The sequence below is a fragment of the Parasteatoda tepidariorum genome, chromosome 9, assembly GCF_982258835.1.
Source record: "Parasteatoda tepidariorum strain Cologne lab strain chromosome 9, Ptep-v5.0, whole genome shotgun sequence".
Lineage (NCBI taxonomy): Eukaryota > Metazoa > Arthropoda > Arachnida > Araneae > Theridiidae > Parasteatoda > Parasteatoda tepidariorum.
In genome coordinates this window covers 76564482-76578443 of record NC_141763.1, presented here as the reverse complement: position 1 = coordinate 76578443, position 13962 = coordinate 76564482, and the positions used below count along the sequence as shown (strand labels likewise).

Below are 13962 nucleotides of genomic sequence, written 5' to 3'. Positions count from 1 at the left end.
GAAATGTTATTCAATTCAGTAATATCTAATGTTTTACTTTATAATGAAGCAAGGTCGATTTTAATTTTAAGGTTGAATTAGGAATAATTTTAAAAAATCAAGAGCACTATAGCGGAAATTATTAGGAGATCTTGATAAATATTACTGGTAAATGCCTTTTGAATCAAAAATTTAAAAAATATCTGGTAAACGCCTCTATAATTTTTATTAATTTTATGTTGTTGACAAATGCTGCTAGGTATTTGAATCTACATGTAATAAAAAGTAGATCTTGTCTTGTACTTTATCTGTCCATTCAGAGCACACTGACCATTTATTATGTAAGTTGATATACCTAGTAGCAGAAACACTCTAGTACTATGGGCTATCACAGTATCTACTTACGATTTTTTATCCCTGCATTAAGGAGGAGGAGGAAAGTCTGCTGTGACTTGTTTTTTTTTAAAGCATCTCAACTCTTAAACAATTGAGAAAACATTGCAAAAAATAGTGAATAAATATTTTTTTATATATTACTTGTTTATAGGTTTTTAAGGTTTTATTAATTTTTTTAAAGTATCATTGCATGAAATTCAGTTTTAATTTAAATAACATGATACTTGAAAATTTTGTTACTTACATGATAAATATCTGTATAAATTGAATTTATAAAGATAGTGACTTTTTCTGTAAATTCTGCTACCTGGTAGCAGGGTTGGCAGGTTTTTGACATGTGACAGTTTTTGACAGTTTAATCCATGGTTTAAACCGTCACGTCAAAAACCTCACTGTCAAAAATGTCGAAAATGTCAAAAACCTATATTCATATGTGAAATTTAATTAATACATAAAATTTATATATTTTTTTATAACGGATAGTGTTTCTAAATATGTTCTAGAAAAAATAAATTTAAAATTTTGAAGAAACACTTATATTTTGAATAGTAACCAAAATCTTGTACTTTTGAAAGCTCACATCTTTTGTAATATTATGTATTCATTTTCATGTGTTATTGAAAATCTGCAGTGATATTATTAAGAAATTTATTTATAACCAAATTTAGTGTATAGTATAGATTATACTAAAAATTAGACATTTTTAAAGTTATACATTAGCAGTTTTGTACATTAGACATCTTTTGAAGATTATATATATTATGTATTCATTTTCATGTGTTATTGAAAATCTGCAGTGATATTATTAAGAAATTTATTTATAACCAAATTTAGTGTATAGTATAGATTATACTAAAAATTAGACATTTTTAAAGTTATACATTAGCAGTTTTGTACATTAGACATCTTTTGAAGAAAAATCTTTTTAATATTCTTTTAAATCTTCTTAATAATCTTTTTAACATAAGACAATACAAATTTAAGTGCTTTCTGTTAAATACACAGAGTAGTTAGTGTTGATTTACAGTATATTCAGCCTATTCATTTACTATGCTGAAAATTTAGTTTATCCAAATACTTGTGAATTTCATTTTGCTGAATACTATATACATAGTTTTGTTGAATATCTAAATATTCAGTTGTTGAATAATTACTTCTTGCTTTCAAGATATGCATTATTTGTATTCTTAATACAAGTGGGGGGAAAAAATTAAGAGGTAAAAATTGTTTTAAAATGATAAGTGTAATAATTATAAATAAATATAATAAACAATATGAATTATATTTATCATTATTCCCAAATATAACTACTTTTAAATTCAAATTAACATACTGGATAATAAAGATATTCAGTATAACATTAAAAAAATTTTTCATACACTTGTATCAAGTTTGTATTTATACAACATAACTTGTAAGTTCCTTATAAATATTAGTTATATGTTCCTTATATGTCAAAAATGCATAGTAATAAACTTTTAATTTTCTTAAGTATCAAAAAAATTTTTTTTTCAAAATATAAATATTTAAAAAAATTTTGTGCAAAATTTTTCTGCACATGCATTTGAATATAAATTTCTGAGATTTTAAATCTGTTATTTTACCTTAATTTTAATTAAAAAATATTTTAAAACCTGCTGATTACCTATAGTATAATTAAATTTCAATATAATGCATGGCAACTTTTGGTAGTTTTGAAGTTTATATATTTTTTTGGCAAACTTTAGTTTTTGACATTTTTGACGGTTTAAACCAGTATTATACCCTTGTCATGTCAAAAACCACTTTTTGACGTCAAAAACCCAACCCTGCCTGTTAGTAGTAAATAAATTATACAAATATTTAATAAACAAATTTATCAAACTTGTAAATAAATCTAAACCATCTACCATCCCTATTTATGGTGTGTCGCCCCACTAATCAAAAATTCTGGCTAAGGGACTAATACTTATTTCAGGGAAGATGTGGAATTAAATTTTGTTTGGTTTCCTGATATTGTTAATAAAATATATACTACATATAATACTAAATTTCAACAATGGTTTTAATTTAAAATATATTAAACTAAAGTCATATCATATGTTTTTCCTCTATATCAATTTTATTATTTTAATAATATGTAACCCATGTGGCAGAATTTTTTCAAGCTTTCTGCGACAATTCTATCTAGTATTAATACCTTTCTGAAAGATATTTTTAATGATAGCAAATATATTTATTGTTACTATTTTGAAGTAACAGAAGCACTTTTTGTTTACTTTTTATATTAATCTGAAGTTCTAGCTAAAGCCAGTCATTGCAGAATTTTTTCATTTTCAATTGAAAGTAGGAAAAAAAATCATAAGCATTTATTCCACCTCCGATATGTGAGAAAGACATTTTTTTAATATAATTCTGCAGATAAAAAAAACATTGATTTCTTTGCTTCCCAAATTAAAAATCTTTCTGCAAGAACTCTGTAATGTTCTGGGACAATGTCTCCATGATTCTGCCACCGGGTATATAATAAAATGTTTTCTTTGATAGGAATACAGTCTATGCTCTTTAAAGAGACCCTTCCATTATAACAAACACTATATGAATAATAATATATTCATCAAGCATAGTTTTTTTGTCTGATAATTGCATTCACACTTTCTGTTAAGTAAGAGGTGATTTATTTTGGAGTTAAAACAAGTGGTATTGTTCGCAAATTTTGCTCATTCTCAATGCGTATGCTATTTAGCAATAATGGCTGCTCTTCGTCAGTGTAATGCTATTTGCTATAAGTGGTAATTAAAATTTAATGGATGTAGTTAAGAGAATATTACAAATTAATTGCTTAATTATCCAAGATACCTAAGAGCACTTAGTTTGCAATAATTTAAAAGCGTGATGTGATTTTAAAGGCAGAAGAACAAAGTGCTCTAATTTCATGACATCATTTTCGTAAAGCAAAATTTAAAAATCTAGAAAAAGCACTGAATGACTGGCTAACGTTTCTGTGCAATATAAAAAGATATGATTTGAAAATAAATTTTAATGTATTTTTTTACGTTTTTGCCAAAATAAATTCAGTATATATACCATGTATGCAAATATTTGCAATAATTTTACATACTCACGTTGTAGTGACCTCACATTAAAACATTATTTTTCGTTTGGGCCACATGGGTAATTATATCGAACGTCCGCTGAATTTCACAAATTTTATTTTTAATTTAACTATACAATCTAATTAAATATTTTTGAGCATATGTCACAAGCAATAACAGCAACCAAATATTTGTATAGCCTAATTTATTATTGGTAAACTTAGCTTTGAATTTAAAATAAAGTAGTTATATGCCTTTTTTCATTTATTTATATTTTTGTTCTTTTAGTGAAAAACAGCATGAAGGGTAAAAATTCTGATGAAAAGCTGAGTAAAAAGTCGGAGAAGAAGAGAGAAAACTCTTCTGTTCATCACACCAAAAAGAAAAAGCATAAAGAGAAAGATAAACATGAGCATCATTCATCTCATAAAGAAAAGCACAAGGATCGTCCAAAAACAAAAAGCACATCTGACAAAGATAAGTCCTCACTTAAGCATAAAAACCATAACTCTGTTACAAAAGTATCATCCAATTCCTACTTAAATAAAGATAAGCTAGAGCAACCTTTAAAGTCCATAAAAAATTCATTATTAAATAAAAGTGCCTCGTTTGAACACAACACAGTCATCACTTCACGTTCCATCACGCCAGTCGAAATGAATGAAAAGACAGATAAAGAAACTCTAGCTGAAAAAATTGTCCAAGCTGAGCCTTCAAATGACAAAGGTTCTAACAATCTGTTGGTTTCTAGCAAACAGTCTCTTAATGAAAATTCAAAGAAAAGAAAAAATATTGATATGCTTCAGTGCAATGGTGAAGATATTATTGATACATCTAATGTTGCAAAAAGAATTAAAATTGAACCCTTGTCAAATGATAATTATCACATCATCAACAATCTTATTAGTTCTACTTGTGACAAAGTGTGTGAAATTACTTCTCTTTCTGAACTTAACAGTTCATTGGATGATATCCATAAAGAGGCTGGTATTAGTTATCAGGAAAAAAACAATAGTATTAAATCTCTGAGCTCTTGTGAGATTTTTGCTGGTACTGTTTCCAAAGAAAGCACGGTGAATGAAAATGTTAGCCTTTCAGGTGAACTTAAAAGTGTTGTACATAATTCTTCTTGTGATACACATAAACTCTTAGATAGAGAAAAGTCTGTTAATGCTTTTTCAAATACCTGTCTTTCTTTATCATGTGATGAATTGAAGGCAGATCACTCTAATATTTCAGGTAACAAATCTGAAATCTGTTGCAATATTTTAAACTCTATTTCTGTTAATTGTTCATCAGTCTCAGAAAGTAATTTATGTTCTTCCTCATCAGTCTCTGTACAAATATCGGAAGAGTCGGCTGTTGTTGTGACCCCTGAAGATACTCTAATTCAACCACAAATCAGCTGCTCTACCAATAATAAAAAACTGAATGAAAGTTCAGATGTGATTAAGACTCATGCTTTGGGACACAATTCTTGCGAATCACGCAAACTAAGTTCAACTTTAAAAATCAAAGATGACCATTATAAATCAAAAACACTTTCAGAGTCACATCATAAGAAAAATAAAAGTAGCCATTCAAAAGATAAAATTAAAAAGCATAAGCACTCGAATGTAGATAATATACATCAAGTAATTAAGCAAAAGAAACCAAATGACTCAAGTTCGGAAAAACACAAAAAAGCAAAAGTAAAGGAATCTGTAAATGATGTTTCGAAAACAACTGAATCGTCTAAAGTAAAAAATGGCGATTTAAAGACGCCTGAATCATCTAAATTGAAAAGTGGTGATTTAAAAATCAGTGATTCATCAAAATTGAAAACTGATGATTTAAAAATAAACGATTCATCAAAATTGAAAACTGATGATTTAAAAATCACTGATTCATCAAAATTGAAAACTGATGATTTAAAAATCACTGATTCATCAAAATTGAAAAGTGATAACTTAAAAGCTACTGACTCATCTAAATTGAAGAGTGATTTAACAAAAAGTTCTAAAGTCAAAATTAAATTAGATTCAAGTTCATCTTCTAAGACGGAGCTTTGTACTAAGTGTAAGCAAAAAGTCTCCAGTTTTCGTCATGTGAGTATACAATGTAAACGTGACAGACATGATAAAGTTGTGGAAAAAAATGGTGTATCTCAAAGAATACCAAGACTACCCCAAGGTATGGATTTAAAGCATTTAAAATATGGAAAATATATACGTCTTGAAGTATTTCCAAATGGTGGAGCTGCTCTCCTTCATCTTTATTGGGATGAAATATGTCATCTGCAGCAGAAAGAACTTAACTGCTTGGCTGAGGAATTTTTGAAGGTAATATTTTTGAATTTAATAAGTTATTTAAATCCATAGTTCATTAATGACATGTAATTTTTTATGAAATTTTTTTAAATATTTAGGATCTATTAGGTTTCAATTGGCAAAATTGCATTATTGCGTTTTAATCAATTTTAGCTCTTTGAAGTGTCATTTTAAAATTCTTAGTCATACAGGTTTTTCAAAATGCAAAAAAAAAAATAAAGAAAAAGTTAAATGCAGTTTTTTTATGCATAGCTGTAAAAAATTATAATTTAATCACAAAAAAAAAAACAAGAGAGGGCCAAATAGTCATTTTATATATTAAAAAAGTAGTATTTACTAATACAGTACAGAACCCGTTGTCCGGAAATCAGAAAACCAAAAAAACCAGAACGAAATTCGATAATTTTTCCCGCCAATTTTTTTTATTTTTAAATGTTTTTTTCCTCATAAGATTTTTTGATTTTTCTTTCTTTTAGGATTTTTTTTTCTTACTTACCATCATTTTGGAAATAATCATTAGTGTATTGCTTCATCGTTTTTTCTTCTTTTTAAGATTATTTCCAAATATTTTTTTTTAGTTGGGTTTAACAATAAAAAAAACGGCTTTTTGTAGCGATTCAAAAAACCGGAAAAATCAGTTATCCGGAATAGCGATGGTCCCTATCGTTCGGGATAATCGGTTCCTTACTGTATATATATTATATATATACTAATATAGTATTTATGTATTTAATTAAAATAGTTTTTTAATTATATTTATAAGTGACATTGTAAATAAAAATCAGGTATCATGTTTAGATCTGATTTTTAAAAAATTGAATATTAGTTTGACTCATTGTTACAAAGTTTCTATGTTCTGGAAACCTGACATAATATAAGTAGTAGGTCAGTGTTTGATTTTAAATTAAGGAAGGACAAAAAAATAATAAATTGTTTTCATATAATTGAACTTTTGATAAATGTATTAAAATTAAAAATTCAGTTGAAAATTAATCACTGACATTACTAGTCCATATCTTAAATTTATATTTTGGAACATGATCATATTACAAGTTGTATTGTAAATATGTTTTGTGGTGTGTTATAATTAACAACATACTACAAAACTAAAATTTTTTGTTGAAAAAAAATTCAATAAGATTTATATTCAGTTCTACATTCATTATATTCAGTTTTGTAATAAAATTTTAAAGCTAAACATTTCAGTTTTCTAATTATTGTATTTTCAAGAAAAATTAAAGATTAAAGTCTAATAGAAACCCTCTTTAATTTCCGTGTCAGAATGAAAATGTCTATAAAAACATAAATTTTTTGAAAAGAAAAGACAGAAACTAAAACAATTTTAATTTTTGAACTAAAGATGTAACGCTACATACCTTAATTTAACTTTTTCGCATCTCCTTAGTTTTAGGAAAAAATGACCGTAAAAGAATAATGTTCATTAAAAGCGCTCTTTGAAAAATACTTTCTTAATAAAAAGGCTGTTAAAAAAGAGAGAAAAAAATTTCTAGTTATCAGTGACAATAAAAAGAATAAAGTCTGTTAGAACAGCTCCATTAACATGCTTCGCTTTAGTTAAGACAGAAAACAAGCAAAAATGAAACAAAGAAGAGTTCTCAATTTTTAAAGGATAAAATTCACTTGCCTGAATATGCCGGCCGAGTGGTTAGCGTGCCTGACTGCTAAGTCAATGGCTGCAGGTTCGAATCCCGCTTTGGGCATGGATGTCTCTCTCTCTCTGTTGTCTTCTGATGTGTGAATGTGACCCACCGTATGAATGGGCATTTGTAGTGTGGGTAATGTTGCTCGCCTCCGTAACTTTGGTTCACAGGGGCCCACTGGGTAACAATAAATGAGCATCACTTCTGGCATCTTCTGAGGCGAAGAACAAAAGTTCAGTGCCTGCAAAGTTCAGTGCCTGGAGAAAAAAAATACTTGCCTGAATATATTTGAAAAAGAAAATTAAAAAAATCAATGGTTCGGTATAAAGTAATCTAGTTTCTATTCTTCAAACTTATCTCTTCCATGCATCTTTCAGAACATAAATTAACAAGTTTTAGATCTTAACAAGATACAATTTTAGATTATTCTATATTAAATCTATTAAAATCCCCCCCTCCCGAAAAAAAAAATTTTCGAGAAATAATTTTATAAATAGTACTTTGCTGAATATTTGGCCGATTATTCATTTACGTCCTCAAAAGTAATCTAGTTTCAATTCTTCAAATTTCGCTTTTCCATATCCACTGTTATGCACTCTTATCTTGATGTTTTTTTTTATTTTATTATTATATTTTATTACATGCATGGATTAAATACTTAACTAAACATTTAAATGAAATACAGTTTGTTTACTTTTGTTTCTTACTAACCTATTCTTTGTAGGAAACATTTTTAGAAGAACCTTATGGAGTTGCTAAGTATGTAATGGGTATTGTTCATAATGCAGCTGAGTATCTACCTGATATACTTGAACATTTTGCTGATAGATATCCTAATCTTGTTGTGAAAGCTGGTGCACTAACTCGCCAATCTGACATAGAAACTACAACAATGTTAAAATATTGTGAGCAAGTAAGTATTGACTGAAAATATATACTAAACAAATTTTTTTCTGCAATAAAGTGTGGGGGGACTTCCATATTGTGAACTGTCACGTGAACTACAATCTCCAAGGTGCCAAACAAGTTAAAAATAAATTTCCATATTTAAAACTTACAATTTTAAAAATAAATTAAAACATGTAGAGGTTTGCCTGAGGATGGGTATAAACTGTACTCTTCGAGTTCCTCCCTTTCTATAATTTTAGTTTAGTTATTTATAATTACATTTAGCAATTTCTTTTCTGCTATAAAGTATAGAGGGGTATTTCAATGTTTGTTAATTTAATGTCTTTATACAATTTTAAAGTTCTGTATTTTAATTTCTGTGAAATATTGAAAACAAACTATTGTTTTTATATTTTAATATAAGTCACTTTTTATAAATGAATTAAAAAGCTTAGAAATTAATACTATTACTTAAATTTGTTTACTAGCGAAAATGTTTGAAAATATAAGTTAATATTTTAAGTTTCTTTTTGAAATAAAATTTCTCTCAATTCTTCCACCTGGGTAAGAAGACACCTATTACTTCCAGAGGTTTTTTCCAAAATTTTGTCTGTCATCTTTGCTATGAAGTTTAACTATTTTAATTGGTCAATGTTTTGTGTTTCTTATTAGGTTCATGCTCATTACAGTCAAGGTACATTTCGAACTGGTCCATTACATCAAATAAGCCTTGTGGGAACTGTCCATGAAGAAGTAGGTGGTTATTTTCCAGAATTTCTTCAGATGCTAGAAGAAAATCCCTTTCTTTATTTGACTATGCCTTGGGGACCTATGTCTGTTGTGCACATGAATCCCCAAGAAAGCAACGATGGTCCAATACTTTGGGTTAGACCTGGTGAACAATTAGTTCCTACTGCTGATTTGTCTAAATCCCCAGGGAAAAGAAAGAGGTATAGCTCTTTTTTTGTCACTCTTAAATTACGATTTATATTATCTCAATGCCTAAAAAAAAGCTAGATATTTAGGAACAACCCTGAATGAAGTGTGTTAACTTTTTAAAAATAATATGTGTATAAATAAGGGTTGTAAATACCCTTATTTTATTAATGATAAATAATCAATGTCAATTTAATGTTCACCAGTTTATTTTGATCGAGTTTTCACCATACTTAATATAATGTTGTTTTTTTATTTAATTTGAAATACTTTTATAGTATTATTTATATATCTATATATGACATAAGCTAATTCAAAAATCTGGCCCTTGCAGACTGATCAAACTGCTAACATTGTTTATCAGACTTCTTGCAGGGAGCATTGCGAAAGAGCGTTAGCAATTTTAAAAAGGCCAGATTTTCTCAAAACGTGAATTTTTTCATTAAAACCATTCATGTAAGCATCTAAGTCAATGACCAGCGATGAAAAAAACTTTAAAAACAAAAATTTGGTGAGGACTTTAAACTGTACATTTTAAATTTAATTACTGTCACCACACGTAAAAAAAAAATTATTTAATTTTTTAATAAGCTTTTATTGGTAAACGTTCTAAATAATATATAATGGAGAATTTAATATTATTTATGAAAATAATTATATCTAAAATTTTGAAGAAATATTAAGAATTTTTAATTTTCCATTGCAAAAACATTTTTTAATCACTTATATTTTTATGTTACTTTGAGTAAAACCACCTTTTATAAGCTAACTAATAATAATTTAAAACCATAATTCTTGTTTTAAAATGTGTTTTTGTGTATGGAGACAATGACAATTAACTAGAATAGCACAATTTTTTATAACTCCATTTGCTCTATAATAACTTCAAAATATATTGTTGTTTGTTATTGTATTGGATATTGTTGTTTTACATTTTAAAATTTTTTTTATTTGTGTTATTATTAGATTTGTATATTTCATTTAAATTGTTTATGGTTTAAAACTGGATAGAAATTTGCTTTGGCGGTGGCATTTTTTAAAGGTCACATAATTTTCTTTATTGTATACCTTGAGCCTGCCACCAATAAAACTTTTCATCCAAGCATCCTAATAAAGTTTTTAACTTTTTACTTGTGTTTAAATTTTTTCCATCTTTTTATTGCATATATGTAAACATTTTATCTAAAATTAAGAAATTTCAATTTGTAGTTAAAACTGAAACTTCAAATTTCTATAGTACATAATATTTTAATAGTAATAAAGTTCTTATTTATACTCTTTTAAAAAAATTAAAAAAAACTGACAGAAAAGAATCAAAATTCAGATTTTTAATGTTGTCAAAACTCTAACTTAAAACAATTGTGCAAATACTCTAAATTATTCGGGGGGAAATGCAGTTAAAATTTAAAACTTAGTTTTATCCAAACAATAGTTTTATCCAATAGATGAAAAACTATGTAATTTCTTTTATTAAGCTATCCATATTTTATTAACGTAAGTTGCCCTAATATTCTGCAAATCAAAAGATATTTACCTACTTGCAATTTCTGTAATAAAATTTAGGAGGACATTATTTACATTCATTAAAGTCACCCGCAGATTTTTTAAGGGAAAATTAAGCTTATTGATTATTTAAAAAAAAAATGGTGGAGTAATTAAACTATACTGTTTTTTAAAGAAGAGTGTTCTTTTTTAACCTGGAAGTTATATATTATTCAACTCGCACCATCTTTACTGTTTTATTGGCACTTTTCAGACTTTGAACAGTAGTAACACAAATACAAAGTAATAGCACACGTACAAAGTGATGTGTTAACCGTTGATGCAAATTATTCTAAGAACATTGATTATGAATATTTAAGTGGAAAGTCATCATACTATATCAGTATATGTATAGATTTATCTCTGTAGCAGTTTTATAATATAATAAATTTTTTAAATAGTTCAGAAATATGTGTGTGCTTAAGAAGGTAAAAGTTAAGGAATTGAGAAAATAAAACATATATATCATAGAACAAGAAAAGTGCTTCAGTAAAATAATTACCTGTTTATTAAAATTTATAACTTTACAACACTTATTTTCTCTTAATTTAATTGAGCCACAATTGCATGTGAAACCATTATACTTTTTCTAATGATATTTCATGTGTTTAGGGGTGCTTTCAATGAATTAAGGAAGTTGCAGTACTTGCCTCGTAGTACCGAACCCCGTGAAATGATGTTTGAAGATAGAACGAAATGTCATGCTGATCATGTTGGCCAAGGATTTGATCGTTTAACAACTGCTGCTGTTGGTGTCCTCAAAGCAGTTCACTGTGGAAATTCGTATGTAATTTTTGTTTTTTTTTTAAGCTTTTTGCATAAAATAATTTTTTAAAAACTTTAGTTTGAATTATATTATAAGTACTACCTGTGTCGACATTTAAAAATATGAAGAATTTTATTATTATTATAAGTTTTTGAATTGTATCCAGAAACTATTAATTGTCAATTTTGTGTTTGGTCTCTTTCTTGTTTACCTTAATGCTGAAATTGATTCTCAGCAATAAAGAATTGTGATTGTTAATAGAATTGTTTGAACTAAGATTTGAATTGAACACCAAGACTGGCTCAAACACTAATATATCAAATTTTTCTTCTGGTATATCTTGATTCAAAATTAAATTTTGAAAACCAGTATTTAATTAATTTTCAAAGTTATTTCTATCAATTATTACATTATTTTAATTGCTTATTTATCTTAACCCTAAACACAATATTGAGGCAAAATTTTAAATTTTTCCAAACAATTAATCATATAAACTGTACACATATCAATCATAATAATTGTAGCATATAAAACAATAAAATAGATAACAATTACTTTAAAAAGATATTGACATATGTTTCCGTGACATACGTTCCGTGTCAATATGTTTTCACTCTTGTTTATTACTTGTTTTTGAAAAAACCTTTTGCCTCCCAAATCATCAGGGATGTGATTCTTCCGCGGATCCGCTGATTTCCGCTTTTTTCAGATTTTTCCAAATCTTCCGCTCTTTTTTCATAAATTTCCGCACGGAAAAAATTTTTATGCAGTAAATGATATTTTGTTGAAATTTTTTTTCTTCTTTTGTTGAAAATCAATTCCCATTCACGCAATTTAAAAATTCAATATCGCGATTTGTATTTAAGCGTTTTTAAAACCCAATATCGCGATTTGTATTTAGACGTTTTTAAAACCCAATATCGCGATTCATATTCCCGCTAGTTTAAAATCAGATGTCGCGATTCGTATTCATATATATTTTTAAATTTCAATATTGCGATTCGTTATCACGCGGTTGTAATATCAAACATCGATATTCGAATTTATACGCGGTTTAAACATTACTCGTTGCGGTAAGTATTCACGGACTCTAAAAATTATGCATCGTGATTCTTATTTACGCGATTTAAAAATTCAATACCGCGATTTGTATTTTCGTGCTTTTAAAATCCAATATCGTGATTCTTATTCACGTGATTTTAAAATTCAATATCGTGATTCTTATTCACGCTATTTTAAAATTGAACATCGCGATTCTTATTCAAGTGATTCTAAAATCAAACATCGCGATTCTTATTCAAGCGATTTTAAAATTCAACATCGCGATTCTTATTCAAGCGATTTTAAAATCAAACATCGCGATTCTTATTCAAGCGATTTTAAAATCAAACATCGCGATTCTTATTCAAGCGATTTTAAAATCAGACATCGCGATTCTTATTCACCCTATTTTAAAATTGAACATTGCGATTCTTATTCACGCACTCTTAAAATCGAACATCGCGATTCTTATTCACCCTATTTTAAAATCGAACATCGCAATTCTTATTCACGCACTCTTGAAATCCAACATCGCGATTCTTATTCACCCTATTTTAAAATCAAACATCGCAATTCTTATTCACGCACTCTTGAAATCCAACATCGCGATTTTAAACTCCGATATCGCCTTATTCACGCAATTCTAAAATCCGGCATCGCGATTCTTTTTCACGCGATTTTAAAATCAAACATCGCGATTCTTATTCAAGCGATTGTAAAATCCAACATCGCGATTCTTATTCAAGCGATTTTAAAATCCAACATCGCGATTCTTATTCAAGCGATTTTAAAATCCAACATCGCGATTCTTATTCACCCTAATTTAAAATCGAACATCGCGATTCTTATTCACGCACTTTTAAAATCGAACATCGCGATTCTTATTCACGCACTTTTAAAATCCAACATCGCGATTCTTATTCACCCTATTTTAAAATCGAACATCGCGATTCTTATTCACGCAATATTAAAATCCAACATCGCCATATTCACGCGATTTTAAAATCCGGCATCGCGATTCTTTTTCACGCGAGTTTAAAATCAAGCATCGCGATTCTTATTCACGTGATTTTGAAATCCAACATCGCGATTCTTAATCTAAGGCCTCTAAAAATTGTGTGAGAAATGAACTTTCTTGTCCTATCAACACTGATGATCAAAAGTCTGCAAAACGCAGTCTACAGATCAGTCATGTTAATAAAAGACCATCGGAAAAACAAAGAACTGATAAGAAAGTCCATAAAGGTCCTTTGACCATTAAAGAAATGTTTTTTAAAATGATGTGATACATTAAATCGTGCTTATGCCTAATTACTCAAAGTTTTCTAAATTATTAAAAAAAAAATATTTTAATCAAGATTTTATTTAAG

General features: G+C 27.7%; 1 protein-coding gene across 4 annotated transcripts in view; it reads left to right on the top strand.

Annotated features, from left to right (window-relative positions):
* LOC107452177 (uncharacterized) overlaps positions 1–13962 on the top strand; it is a 29574-nt gene that overhangs the window by 5117 nt on the left and 10495 nt on the right. For all 4 annotated transcript variants that reach the window (XM_071186757.2, XM_071186759.2, XM_071186758.2 and 1 more), the window contains 4 exons: positions 3738–5770; positions 8144–8332; positions 8980–9257; positions 11398–11568. In XM_071186757.2, coding sequence (XP_071042858.2) covers positions 3738–5770; positions 8144–8332; positions 8980–9257; positions 11398–11568 — 2671 coding nt within the window. The remainder of the gene's footprint in view (positions 1–3737; positions 5771–8143; positions 8333–8979; positions 9258–11397; positions 11569–13962) is intronic.